This window comes from Wolffia australiana, chromosome 4 (assembly GCF_029677425.1).
Source record: "Wolffia australiana isolate 7733 chromosome 4, ASM2967742v1".
In the NCBI taxonomy this organism is placed as follows: domain Eukaryota; kingdom Viridiplantae; phylum Streptophyta; class Magnoliopsida; order Alismatales; family Araceae; genus Wolffia; species Wolffia australiana.
This window is the reverse complement of record NC_135838.1, coordinates 10,611,149-10,626,160: the sequence shown is the minus strand read 5'-3', so window position 1 is coordinate 10,626,160 and position 15,012 is coordinate 10,611,149. Positions and strand designations below refer to the sequence as shown.

The 15,012-nt window shown below is 43.1% G+C and overlaps 1 protein-coding gene across 5 annotated transcripts in view; it reads left to right on the top strand.

The window, feature by feature from the left end:
* Positions 1–1,643: 1,643 nt before the first annotated feature.
* The window catches only part of LOC144701898 (ion channel POLLUX-like protein, putative (DUF1012)), a 30,302-nt gene continuing 16,933 nt past the window's right edge, over positions 1,644–15,012 (top strand). For 2 of the 5 annotated variants that reach the window (XM_078573703.1, XM_078573704.1), the window contains exons 1-4: positions 1,644–2,216; positions 3,478–3,545; positions 5,850–6,007; positions 12,854–13,119. In XM_078573703.1, coding sequence (XP_078429829.1) covers positions 2,146–2,216; positions 3,478–3,545; positions 5,850–6,007; positions 12,854–13,119 — 563 coding nt within the window. In that variant the 5' untranslated portion in view covers positions 1,644–2,145. Of the gene's footprint in view, positions 2,217–3,477; positions 3,546–5,849; positions 6,008–12,853; positions 13,120–15,012 lie in introns of those variants that run through there. The other 3 variants (XM_078573706.1, XM_078573705.1, XM_078573709.1) reach the window with 3 other exon arrangements.

Genomic DNA, 15,012 nt, shown 5'->3' with positions numbered 1-15,012 from the left:
AGTATAGTTCCAGATTGTCTTGGACGTGGACGATGGACGGGACGGGACAAATTTCGTCCTGTCCGACCTCCGGATTCAGTGCAGGGACGAAGGACGGGACGAATTTTCTTCCGACGGTACGAAGACCGTCGTGTCCAGTTCTCCCGGGACGAACTTTCGTCCCGTCCGGGGGAAAAACCATCCCGTCCCTCGTCCCGGATGAGAAAAACCATTTGATATTTTTTATTATATTAATATAGATTTTTCTAAGTTTTTTAGGGAAATATGGAGGAGAGTGAATCCAAATGGACATATGTACAATTATTTCTGAGCGGCATTAGTTTGCATGCTCGAAAAAATATAAGGACTTTAATGCAAATTGTCATAGCGATGCCACGTAACTACATCTCAACCGTCGGATGTGAATCGGACGGTTTTTCGTCCACCTACGTTCGTCCGTCGTCCGAGACGAATTTTGTATTGATTTTCGTCCAAACCTTTGGACGGGACGATATTGTCGTCCCGAGACGAAAAAATCGTCCCGTCCGCATCCCTGAACAGTAGGCCTTTTTCTACGCAGATTCCACTTGCTGCCTGTTTGATCGTGGAAATTCCACTGTTTTTACTAGTTTTTCATACTTCCTTTTGTCTAGATCACAGTCTTGTTCTTTGCGAAAATTGGCTAATCGAGATCAGGAAGGTTTGGGTTCCTAAATTTGTTCTAGTGGACGGAGAGATCAGTCGGATTACCTCATCTTTCGATTCTTCATTCTTGCTTCTGCAACAATTAAGTATCAGTGTCGGAAATCCGCCGCCGCCTGCGGATGATGACGGTACTGCGCACTGCGACGCGGATTCCACTTGTTGCATGCTTGATCGTGGAAAAACCACTGTTTCGCTTGTTTTTCGAACTTTTGTTTTATCTCGATCACAGTCTTGTTCTTGGCGAAGTCGGAATTACCGAGATCGGGCGGGATAGGGTTCCTGCATTTGAATTCGTTGCCAGAGCGATTAATCGGATGCAGAATTTGAAATCGTGGACAGATCGATTAATTGGATTATTCAATTGGAATTTCTGGACAGAGTGATTTATCGGATTTCAGAATTTGAATTCGCGGACAGATTGATTCATCGGATTACTTAATTTGAAATCGTGGACAGATTGATTAATCGTATTACTGAATTTGAACTCGCGGACAGAATTGATGACTCGGATTACTGAATTTCAATTTGCGGACAGATTGATTAATAGGATTACTGAATTTGAAATCGGGGACATATCAATTATCCGGATTACTGAATTTGAATTCGTGGACAGATTGATTAATTGGATTAGTGAATTTGGAATCGTTGACAGTTCAATCGGATTACTGAATTTGAAATCGTGGACAGATCGATTATACTGAATTTTAATTCGTCGACTGATTGATTAATTGGATTACTGAATTTGAAATCGTGGTCAGAGTGATTAATCGGACTACTGAACTTCAATTCGTCAACAGAGTGATTAATCTAATTATTGAATTTGAATTCGTGGACAGAGTCATTAATCGGATTACCTCATCTTCCCCGCAAGGTGAAGAATATCATGCCGTAATTCGAGCGGACAGTGTCCCAAAATCCGCCGTCGCTTTCGAATTTCGCCGCCTGCGATCGAATTATTTATTGCTGAAGTCAAATTGTGAAAATTATATCGTTTTCTCCCGTTCTCTGATGCTTGTTAAACTTGGAAACCATACAAATTAAAACTTCAAAAATGGAGCGCAGATTTTTTGATCTTGGAAAGTTAGGACTTTGGATTGCAGTTTATTTCGAAATTACCTTCTCATTTTATACACTCGGTCAAGCCGAAGAAATATCTCTGCACGTAAAGCGACAGTTCTGATCTCATGCAACGATAGAGAGCGTGCGGTCCCGGCCTCTCTACAGGAATTTGCGCAAGATCTTGAATCTGCTTGGCCTAAAGCGTAGAAAAGCGAGATCAATTCTTAGAATTCTCCTCAGATTGGGACTTGTCGAGCTGAATTGTCAGCCGAGCGTCGAGAATTGCAGAATTGCTTTGAATTTTCTTCCACGAAGATGAACAACATGTCCAGCGTTTGATCGGTAATTTCGATGGAGGAAAACTAGACATCACCGAAGTCGAAAAGAATTCTCCGGGCGAAAATGGCGGCTTCGAACTCGCATTGTCGGCCTCTGATTGGAGCGCAGGCGTTTCCGATGTCTCCGTTACGCAGGTTAATCCGCTGTTTGATATCATTCTACTATTTATTTTTCATTTTCTTCCGCAAATCTCTGTTCGATTTCAGTTTGAACGTAGTGTTTGTGGATTTCAGGACGCGAATGTACTGTTCTATTGCTAAACATGTTGAGTTCTTAAAAAAAAACTATATTTCTACCTATGACATGAGAATTCTTTCGTTTTTTTGTGGGAAAGTTGGTGCATCTTCTGTCCCACTAATATTATCATCCAATTTGTATTTTGTTTCCCTTGAAAGGTTTCTTTATGGTTAGACATTTGATAGTGGTTTTACTAGTTGTTCGTGTGAATTTGCTTCTGGAAACCAAATCCTTTGGAGGTCGGATTTTTACTTGGAAATTACAATTCGTTGCATCGGTTGGTTTTTAATTAAATTCAGGACAATAAAAAGAAATGCAGAATAAAAACTTTGATCTTGGTCTTGAAATTAATGAATGTGCTATATCTTCGAAGGATAGCTACGGCTCTTAAATGTGGAAATGGGTACCTCTCTTCTATCTTTTTAAGGACAAATAATGAAATTTCTGTTACCGGGAATATCAAGACAAACAGGCGAATATTTTGTGCTTTTTCCAGTCCACAATGAATCAGGGCGGCGGTAAAAATGAAGTTTATCCCGGTCAACGATAGGAAATACATTTCTGGTGCATTTTTAAACCGTGAAAATTTTGCTATTTTCTTCTCACTAGTTTTTTGAGTGAATGTGCCTTAAGTCGCATACGGCCCTTGAAGGCTTTCTGAGTTCTCAGGAGGTGGAAGTAACTGGATGATGTGTGGAAAATATTCCACTAAAACTTGAACTGCAGACTACATTTAATGTTCTTACTATTGATTTAATGTTTCGGGAAAGCTTACAGAGAACCTGTCATGGGTTGGTGATACACTAGCCGGTGATACTGCTCATATAAAATATGTTATTGACGGGATCCGTAATCCCTTTTGTCCAGAGAACACTTATATTGCTGTTTGAGTGGTGAACTGATCAACACTCATTAGGAACAGCGAAATGCGCAGAGATTCTACAATCATTATGAAATGTACAGCGAAATGTGGAGAGATTCTTCTCATTTGTAGATCTGATGTGATTCCGAGCAGAGATTCTTCTCATTTCTCAAACTTGTATAATGTGGTTGAGAATCTAATAGGTTCCAAAATTTATGTTATTTCTTTATTTAATTTAAATATATTGAACCACAGTGAGAAATTCATTTCAATGAATCAATTAAAATCTCTTTCAGGAATGGTTCTACGTTCCCCATCAAGTGGGTTCATTGTCCAAGTCCTCGTGATCGCAGGTTAATTACAGGTACCCATAAACTATTGTTTCATCAGCTTATTTTGAATAAAACTTTGTAAAAACTCTACAAAATAGGACCACAGAGAATTTAAAGGGATTCAAAATTCTGTTGGAATCTAATGGAAAAGAAAACTATCGTTGAAAGTCATAGGACTCTATACAAGGTGGTGCACTCAGGGGTTGAAAGAGTCATGGTTGACCCTTCACAGTGCTTTGGGCCACATGGCTGCATAGGATGGAGGTCGTCTTCAACAGATGGGAGGCATCAGTAGATGCTGTTGTACAAGCAGTGGCACGTCTCTCCTTGGCCAGAACGAGGGGCTGCCCTTTAGGCCTTATGTGTAGTTAACGATCATATCTATTTTTAATTTTGGGAGGGGCACCGATTTTGTGTGATCTCCCCAATTTTTTTTAAAAATCATGGTATGTTATTTTTATACCCAGTCTACTTGTGCCCTTTTTCTGATGTATAAGTTGTTTTGAAAAATTTATGGGATGATATATATGAGCTGGGGATCCTTGGGACAATGTTTATTTAAACTTAATTTATATTTCTGTCAGAACACCACTTCTCTCTGATCAAGGAGAAAACACACTAACTATAAAGAAGGGCTATTCCCTTGATGTAATAGATGAGTTTTTCCTATGCAGATATTCCCCTCGGGTCGTGAGACCGTAACTCTATAGGTGGCCATTGATCGACTGAATTCCCTGTTTGCTTGCTGTCTGGGATGTTGATCCTCCGCACAACAATTTCCAACACTGCTCAATGCTGCAGATGAGTAGCTAGGGAACATATAAATCCATCAAATATGGAATATTTTGCGGGCACCAAGTAATTAGAATTACAGTTCTGAGTGTGGGTCTTCATCAATTGAAGGGTTGAAGAAAATAGATTGAATAAAGAATGAGGATCTATGAAATACAGAGATGTATCTAATGGTAAGAATCAAGATAAAAAAAGGTACTTACATTTTGGAGTCCTCGCCCTGCTCAATTGTTCTGACAATATCCTCCTTGATCTCGTCTTCAAGCTCCCTGGTAACCAAGAACTCTGGCAGTCTCTGCGTCCAAAAGCATCCTGCTTTCCCAATGATTGCACTCCAAGAAAGCCCAATTCAAAAGTCCCCTCTCCCCCGGGTCTCCTCCTTTATTCAAAGTATTTCTTTATTTATAGTATTTACTGTACAAGTCAAGAACTGGTAGTTACTTTGCCAGGTCAGTGCCACCTGGACCTGTGTCCTCCTCGTGCATATTGAACTGTCATTTTTGTCCTTGATGCTTCTTTCTTTCTTTCATAGATTCTTTTAGGGATCATATCATTATGTTCTTTGCTCTATTCAGAGTACTGAGTGGCTTGAGAAGGTGGCCTATTAACTGGTGCATCAAGTCTATTTTTCTTTTCAATATTTTGTCAGTCATTGAAGCAAAGAATTTGATATATTGTATGGATGTGATCATTTCACCCTCTTGTGGGCCATTGTAGATTGTTGATTCAGAGGCTACTCATCAAGTGTCATGTAGTTCTGACTAATTATTTTTCATTCATGTCATTCTAACCTCCCTTCTATTAGCCCAGCCAACCATTCCAAGATAAAGACGGTTAGCCTTTTCTTTCATCTATTCATCTTGTTCTAACACAAAATTGTTCTGATATTCATCTAGATCTAACCTCCCTTCTGTTCACCTAGACAAAAATTCCAAGACAAATGCAGTTAGATGTATATTTAATTTATTCATCTTGTTTTTAAATTTTTTGTCTGGAAACAGATTCAAGATTTTCCCAAGTGCCAATTTCAGCAATCTGCTCAAGATCATATAGCAGAAATAGATTTTAGTTTCACGAAAGGTGATCTGCCTACTTAGGGTAGCATTTTACTGGAAGATGGATTAGAAAATGAAGAGATTAGCATGCTCCACACTATATCTGATAAAGCTAAGTTATGCCTGGTCATATTAAAAATAAATATTTGGCCTTGGAATGATCTATCTACACTTAGAGACATTTCAGAATTAAAAATTGGGGACTTCAAGGAACAGTCAAAAGTCGTTATGATTTCTCTACAAGTATGATATGTCAAGTACTATTTAATCTGCACGAATATGGTTTGGTCCAAGAATTCAGAATGGAGTTGGCCTATTTTTTCCCTTTTTATGATCTATGAACTCTATATTTGATTTTACCCTGTTTTTTGTGGAATAGATTAAACTATTCGTCCAGAAAAATATTCATATATATTTTTAATTTTTATTTTAAACGACAACAATTTCATCAGAATTTTTAACATACATACAACCATTTATTATCTTCAGGAAACAACAGGATTATTACTCTTTGGATGCCAACTATTTTCAGGGGGAGAAAAATAGGTTTCAAGTTCCAAAAATCATTCGGCCATGTAAACAAAGATGGAGATCCTTGTGAAGTTAAATATGCAGTGAAATGCTATGTTGGCTCAACTTCTACTCATGTAATGTTTCTGAGATTTTGTTATTTACAGCCTCAAATTTATTTAGTTATACTCAAAGGTTCATGAAATGATTCCTTCTCATATTTTGATAATTAGAAAGCCTTGGAGTTTTGATTTGATTGATGAAATTCAGCCTAATGGCATTTAAGTCTTTTTCAACCCACAGAGAATGAACCTAAACGTACATCAGCCATTTAGCAACTTAAAATTTTGTCCCAAATCCAATGCACAGAGGGAGCATCTCAAGATGCGTGAAGGGACTAGACTGAATGATAAGTAATCTCTAGGGGCTCCCCCCTCCAATGGCGTCGTATCTGGCCTCTAACCTTCTTTGGCTCTTTTATTAGTGCCACCAATTTGTGCCCTAAACTTGATCAAATAAGGACGTCACATGTTTCAAAAGTTGGCACACGCCCCTTGACCTTCGTACTCTCCCTCATCTGGGGTAGTAACATTACTCTCCCTCGTCTGGCATCTTGTCTCCAGGACTGGCAATTGACTTAAACATTCAGAATTCATCTCCATGTACTGTCCTCGACAGTGAGTTTCTTACATTTTATCAGGAGCCTCCAGTCCTTGTGATGTAGTCCTGGTGTTCTAGAACAAGAGCTTATCGTCACAAGTGGAAAAATGTTTTGGTCTCTCATCAGGCTCCTGATACGGTCCCTATAAGAACATATTAAAGGAGAAAGAGGAATGGGCAGAAAGTTAGTGGGCCAGCTGGCACTGAGCTGGCCAACTAACTGATACGAACCTACTCGGAAGGTATCGTATGACTCAATGTAAGTCAACAATTCCAATTGAGATAGTTCAAACTGATCCGATCGATAGCAAGTAGGAGAGGGAGGGGGAAGAGAGGAAGAAGAGAGTTCCCGGGGTAGAGGAGAGGAGAATCGGGAATGGTTGAGCAGGGCTGTCGGCTCTGCGTCGAAGAGGGCGTGTCGACCTAGGCACCACAAGAGGAGAGGTGAGGAAAACCCGGAGAGGGAGATGGGAGAGGGAAGTGAGACCTTACTTCTGATTGCCTCCTCTTGTCGTGCCGGTGCCCCTCCTTAAGTAGGGGAGATGGCATCACGGGCTGGTGCTAGCTTGCCAGGCCCGTGACTGGCCCGCTTTCGGACGTAAACCTTCCGATGGATCATATCACTAACTAACCATTTCTTGAAAGTTAGCTTAGAAAGGAATAAAGGAAAGGGGGTTATAAATAAAGATGAAGAGGATGGGGAAAGACAGAGGTTTTTGAGCTTGTCTGGAGCGGGTATTCTGGGGGAAGCCGGTAGCTGCATTCGGCTAGGGTTTCTTCCCAGGTTCGTGGCTGGAGGGATGCTTGGAGACGACATCGGTTGTTCTTGCAAGGCAAGGAGCATAAGCAAGGACCGTGGTAAGTCAATTTACCAATTTCTTGTACCAATTCCATATAGAACGTATCAGCTCCATGAGAGACCGTATACTTTATCCCATCTTCTAGGATTATTTATAATCAAGCTGAACTTGTGTGAAATCTGTGGAGAAAGAAACTGACAGCTCAAAAATTGAAGGATGGGAAGATAGGGTTTTAGAAGCCTGGTTATTTTTAACTTCTTTTCTACAAATATTGGTTTGGTAGCCTATCATCTTTAGAGGCCATTTGTAGAGTGGTACTGGACTTCCCTCTGGTCCAGTCGAAATTTTAGGTTCCTCTGGTTGATTGGCAGGATAAACTTTATAAACATCATGTACTTGAATCACTTCTGCACTGTTGAGACAATGGTCGCTTGCTCTCCTTAGTTTGCAGGCCTAGTCTTGGCTTATTGTGGCAAAGACTATTAGAAATAAGCTATGTTGCACCTACTTTACTTTAGAGCTTCTCAAATACCTTCTTTGAGGCATCCCTTTTCGCTACATTAGGAAGAGAAAAATCAAGTTTGCTAGACGAGGAGCAGAAAATATCACCAACTTGAGATTCTCAAATGCCTCTTGGGTTACTTCAAACCAACCTAACACTTTTGCAGTTGGATTATAAGGGGAAATGATACCCAGTGCAAACAAGGATACAAACCACCTGTAACTGACCTTAGTAAAAATTAGGTTCCTTATTTCCCAGTTAAAATTTCAAACCCATGAGCTAGTTAGGACTCAATAGAAGTACTCCTATGATGATAATATCATTTAAATAGACTAATAAAATGGTAACTCCTAAATAATTTGAGCAATTGAACATAGAATTATCACGTTTTCTATTTAAATACACAAAACACATATTTGCTAAAGCCTCCAACCATGCTCAAGGTGACTGTATAAGGCTAGAAACACATTTGTTGAGGCCAGTGACTGGTTTCTGCTGGTAAGAGCATATAATTTTATTTCAGAAAGATCACCATGGAAAATGTATTTTGGTGTCATACTGGAGAAATGCCAAACTAAAATGAAAACTTAATTCAGTAAAGAGTTTCTAAGTATTCAGTTTTTCAACTGGCTTAAATGCCTCTAAACAATTTAGTCCATGATATTAATTGGATTCCTTGGCCACCTATCACACATTGTAGAGATTAATATTTTCTCATCAAGGCAGTTAACTGAGTATACTGGAGAAGGAGGCTCCACCAACTGTCAAGACAACATTTGAGAAATTAGGCAAGAAACCTTTTCCAAGTTCCTCCCCCAAGAAATTAGTACGAATGTAAAGTCAAGAATGGTAGGAGAATTATTCAATTATCGAGATTTAGAAAGCTTTGATGAATTGTCATTGTACTGGAGAGCTTCCTTGTATTTCAATTTCTGGTGGATTAAGCTACACTTTGCTAACCCCGTTATTCATTTTGAGTTTCTTATATCCAAGATCATCGAATTGAACGCTGACTACCATTCTTGAAAGGCTCTGTACCAGGCAGTATCATTTGGTATTAAATCATAAATATCCAAAGGGATGGTACCTGAGAATTATCATCAAGAATGGCATTGACTGAGGCACATTTTAAATTGCTAAAATAAAAGCAAGCGGGAGGAAGAAAAATTAGATTGCATTATTTTTTTACTTTTGTAAAAAATTAGGAGATTTGAGGAAGCCCTCAATTCACTGCAATTTTCCAAGGGTATACATGATGCGGCACTATTCTTGGAGATAATTTTGTTTCCAAGGCACATTCCTCACAATGAGATTGACAATAATAATTGATGGCGACTGCTGTTTCTCCATTCCTTACCACGACCTCAACTGGAGCACCATCCTCAAGCTGCTTCAACATTCCATTTGTGAACGACCTCCTCGAGAAATTGCATGGTATGTTGGTTTGATCTAAGCTGGATTTGAAATCAGGATATCACCAGATTTGGATGTGTGCTGCGGAAATCCAAAAGATGTCATTCTACATGCATCTCCTATTCCAGCCCCATCTGTGGCAGTTATATTGGTTTTCTTTGATGACATCTGTAGCCAGTCATGTGCTGTCAACTGCCTATAGTAGCCGGCCAGCCCAAGGAAACCGCGAAGGTCCCATAAGGTAAGTGGCATCGGCCACTCTTTGACGGCCCAGACCTTGTCCCCATCCATGGCAACACCCGCAGCGCAAGCCCAATGGCCCAAGTACTCGAGTTGTGGTTGGAGGAAGAAACATTACTTAGCATTGACGTAGAGGGCACGAGGGTCAAAAAAATGCGGGACTTGTGAAGGGAGGTCCACGAGCTCATCACGCCTACGTCTATATAGATCAAAATATTATCAAAGAAAACCAGGATGAACTTCCGGAGCAACGGCTGGAAGATGAGGTTTATCAGTTCTTGGAAAGTGACCTGCCTCGAGCTGCTCCTGAACCAGCCTCTCCAGCTCGTTTTTATGACAGTGAGAATAGCGAGAAGGGTGAGAATTGACTGGCCCTGTACCTGGCAGGAGGGTGATTTAGTGATTCAGAGTGCGCCGTGGATGAACCCCCCCAGGATGGTGGAAAACCCAAGGGAAGCGTTGCTCCATGAGCGCATGCACGTCGGTCAATGCGGGAGAGGACAGCGCAGAGCTTGAGGGCAAGATGTACATGACGTTCAATGTGCCTGGAGCTTGATCAGTCCGGTGGCATGCCCTGTGGTAGCGGCTCTTGTTGGGGTCGCCGGCCAAGGTATGCCATACCCCGTTGACCTGAAATTTCAGGAGATAGAGGTCCCAATGCTCTTGGGTCCAACCCAGGGTGCGCAACCAGGGATACCCGAGCATGACATTGGTGCTGAGGTCGGCCACTGGCAGGAGGGTGACGACTGCCGTGTACCCTTGGAGATCCACCGGGATGTTAGCAACCTGGGCATCCCCGTGCGTGACCGTGCTGTTGTTATACCGGATCTGATAGGGCGGCGCACTGCTAAAGGTGAGCCCTAGCTGGTGTGTGAGTGATACAATCCACATTAGGAAATATACATGGAAACGGCAGACGGGAAGGCTCGTTTAGCAATACTACTATATTTAGATATGGTGCATGAAGTTAAATAAGGGGGAGCGGCCTCAAGCTGGAAGAAGAGTTGGAGTTTTGTGACAGTCAAGGAGATCCTCCAAGATTGAGGAGAAAGACCGATCCGGTTGATATCCATGAGGGCGGCCAGTAGATCCAGCCACGTCCAGAGTTTACCATCGTTTTCTCTGTTATCTTCTTCTATTGTTCTGTTCATGACGTTCCCCCTATAGGGTTTAATGAACTGGTGTTTGTTTTGAGAAAGCGGTTATCTATTGCTTGAGTCACTATTCTGTTCATCTCTACGTCAATTTCTACCCGTTTCATTTGGACACGAGAAAGGGTAATGTAACAGTGAGATGCTGGCAAATAAAATTGGTTATTGAGCCCGTGTCGATGAGGACCTGCACTTTTTGTCCTCGGATGGCCCCCTGGATATGAAGGGCATGGGCGAGGAGAGCCCTAAGGCGGCCAATGACTCCTCTTGCACTGTATTGAGCTGGGCGTCCTCGGCCGGTTCGATGTCCTTGGGGTCCGACCCATCGAGCTTGGCGAGAGGAACCTCAGGGTCCTGTGGGTGATATGTGACAGTCTGGATGTGGAGGTCCTTGTGGCAGCGGTGGCCTAGGGTGAACAGCTCGTTGCACTGGAAACAGAGGCCCTGTGCTTGACGGCCAAGGAATTCCTCCTCCGGGAGGTTCAAGGTGACGTGCCAGAGGTGGGCGGTCTCGTCCGTAGTTGGGACCCCCAGTGCGGCACCGGGCGGTTGAGGAGGCGCTCCCTCCGGGGCCTGTAAGGGCCTCGCCCCTCGGCAGTCCCCTTGATCTTGCAACTCCGTGAGGGTCGACTCTGCTTCGAACGCACAATCAATCAGCTCGTAAGTAGTGCGGGGTTTGAGACGATTCACCTCGGCTCGGAGAGCATGGCGAAGGGCGGCATGGAGAGCGTGCATTGCTGTGTCGTCGGCGAGGGTCGGCAAGTATCCTACCAACTTCACGAAGGAGGCCACCAACTTGTCCACCGTTCTGGTCTGTTGCAGGCGGATGAGGCGACAATACGCAACGTGAGGGTTGATGCCGAAACAACGGTTGAGCTGCCGTTTGAAACCAAGCCAGTCTTGGAATCCCGTGTGATCATCGATGTAGCAGAACCACGTCGATGCCTTCCCGTCTAAGTACGACGATGCTATTTATAGGTGTTCCACGTCGTCCGCTGGTACTGAGCGGAAGTATTGCTCAAGATGCGGCAGCCAGCGGTCTGGGTCCCCTTATAAGAAGATGGGAGGTTCCGCTGTGCGGAGTCAAGGGTGAACCCTGTTGGGATGACCATCAAGGACGCCAGGATGAAAGTGCAGGGGAGGTCGCAGTGGAGGCCACCAGGAAATGTCAGACGGCACATTGAGCTCGCCCCCATCGTCGCCCCACCCAAGCTTGGCCCCTCAATTGTGCCGTGTGCGTAAGCACAGGTGGCAGTCGGCGAGGCGCATCATCCAAGGGGCGACCCTCTCCATGGGCGCAAGGAATCCAGTGGGCATGGTCATGGTGCCTTGGGTGTTGGGGATACTGCGGGTTGCCCCAAGGATCAAACCTGGCGGGAGCATTTCCCTGATCTTCCTCGTTCCAGGGAAGAGGCCCCCATTTGGGTCTAGGCTGGGGCAGACCTGGTTGACCCAGCCCGTCCGGATAAGGTTTGGACCCGCCCCAGCTCGTGTTGGGCCCGCCTGGAAATGGACCAGCCTCGCCCAAGTAAGGGAAGGGGCCCAACTCTCTGGCCCATGATGGCTGCCTGGGGTCGCAAGGCCCCTTTCCCTGCATCGGTGGCCTGCTAGGGTTTGCCAGCGCAGGGAGGGCGACCTGCCTGTGTGAGCCAAGGTGGGTGGCGGCGTAGGGTGGGAGCGGAGCCTGCGGGGCACCATACGCTGGCGCAGCTCCACTTATCCTCTCTCCTTAAAAATTCCTTAATTCATTGTAATCTAGTATCTTTTAATGTTATCTTAAAACTATAATGTTGTACTCCAAACTCAATGTTTAGAAACCTAAACATATTGTGAGAGAAGAGAGGGAGTCCTGCTGTAGGAACATTTCAGGGAATGACTGGTAGTCCCATCATCAATGGTGGAGAAATAAGATACTCTCCAGGATGCTGGAGAGAGGAGGTTCAGGGAGAGTGAATGAGGTAAAACTGAATTAAATAATTATGGTTGAATGCCTACCGAACAGGGTGCTACTTGTGTTTAAATGAAAATTAAGGAAATTGAGAATACCCTTGTATATGATTTGGGTTGTATCATATTTTTTTTAAATTTATTGAGTTATTATTTGCAATTACCTATTTTAAATTTATTGCTCTCTTCTCTCTCCCCTCGTTTTTGTTTCTTGAAATTATATATCTTATGAGAAAAACATTCTTCTCACACTAACTTTTTCTGATTCAGGAAAATAATGGCAAAGGTCCCCTGGGTTTATTACCCTTTTTAATCATTAAAATGGTGTCCCTAGTGATGTCTTTTAGGAGATTGACTCTACGTACTTTGCATATTTTTAGTCCGGGAACTATTCCTTTTGCTTGTCTCTCCGAATCAGCGGGAAAGCCATCACCTCTCAACCTGAATGTATCGCTCCCATCATTTGAGGAAATCAGATGGATGCTTTCTAGGTTTTACTACCTTTTCAACATACAGCTTGAAAGGAATATTGGTTTGTAAGTGGAATTTTCTCTCAGTTACAGTTGTTTTCTTTCTTTATTTTCTTAAATTTCATTTATACATTTTTTAGAACATTATCTATACACTTGTGAGCTTGTCCTGTTCAAAATATTGGGCATATGTGGAGTTCTCCATGTGTCTCAACTCTCAGGTCATTGTATCGCACAGATTAAGGCCAGTTCCTTTTACCGGAAATTACCTTTGGTGGCTTGTCAATGTGCAGTTAGACTAGAATATCAACTTCAGAGGACATTCTTGTGGAATACCAGGATCCAGACTGGTATGTTTCTAACACAAATGTGCCTTATAATATGGTGAATGAGGGTGGTGTATTAAGCGGTGTGTTTCTATCATTGTGGGCGATGGTGGCATTACAGACTGGGGGGTTTCGGCCCAACCAGACCTGCGAAGGATGCATTGTCAAGAAGGGGATCATCCATGGATCACTGAGCGAGGAGGGGACCAGTTAATCCAATGTCAGGATTCTGTAAGTCCAATCCAAGGAGGTAGCAAGAGGTCAACCCTTAGTTTCCCGTGCCAGCACTCATCACTCCATTTCGCTTCTCTTTCCTTAACAGACTCTCTCTCACCCTTGATCTCCACACACAAGTTACTGTTTCTCAGGATTCTGTCAGGTCCGTGACTTGTGTTTTGGGATTCTAATGCATGATTTACTTCAAAGATTGATATTGTGACTATCGGTTGGTATTAGAGCCACAATCCTCTCGAGATGATGACACAATCCAGGCGGGAAAATTATGAGCTCATCGAGCATGATGAGAGTATTTTTATTGTCTGATCTCGTAGAAGTGATGCTTCACATGGGGCAAATAGTGCCACAAATGCTTGGGGGACATGGTTATCTTTGTCTAGTGCGAAACTCTCCAGATGTTTTCGCTGCCATAGCAAGAGGCAAAGCTATTGCGGTACTTGCACCATGCGTGCTGGAGCCTGTTCAGGGCTATGGACCTGTGATTGAATAACCACGGAAACATGGCACCCGTTGAAATGCTCAAGTTCTACAAAGACAATCTGTAGAGATGGCTTTCCCAAGCAGAGCTCTTGATTTGAAAATAAGCGATTCCCAACTGCCACAGCCCATGCATCGGAAGTATTCTCATGGACAGAGAAGTACTGGTCTTGTGTTTCTAGGTAAGCAAGCAATTTTCATTCTGGGACTGGAAGGAACCTAAGTCTCATCTGACGGGATGCTCCCTGCTGATTCGAACAGTTCTTTGAGATGTGGCAAACCATTATTGTTGCAGCCTTTTTATGGGAGTTTGTAGTGCTGTCTTCCTCAATGGAAGGGCTACTTGGTAGTGGTTTCATAAGGGACTTAGACAGCACATCAACCTGAACAGAAACTCTACAAACCTTCCAGAGTCCATAACCTTATGGACATTGCCTAGGCCATTGTAACAGAGAACCAGGAGCTGACCTCTTACTGGCGGCTGAAAGTTCATGCATGGCGGCATCTAAATGGGCTTCAATTCTTTCCAAAAACAGGTTCACACATTGCGAAGATGGGGCCCTGCCACGATAGTCAAAGCCAAACTTGCCATCATAGGTGTCCACCGCTGCCTGACTTTAAGCAAGCTGAAGTCCAGGGACAAAGAGTGAAGAAGCTTATGTTTCACCTGTGCTAGGAATATTCACATCTCATCAATTTTGAGGAGGAGAAGGATGCCGTACACTCTAGGCTTTCACCAGAAAAACCCAATGATTAGGATTAGGAGCTGAACAAACTCTCTAAGAACTCCGTCATTGGCCACACCAAGCTCAGTACAATGAATCTACGTGGGCAGATCAACTCAAGGACAATGACATTTCTCATCAATAGTGGGACTACCCACAACCTCATTTACGAGGTCTTTGTGGATGAACATCAC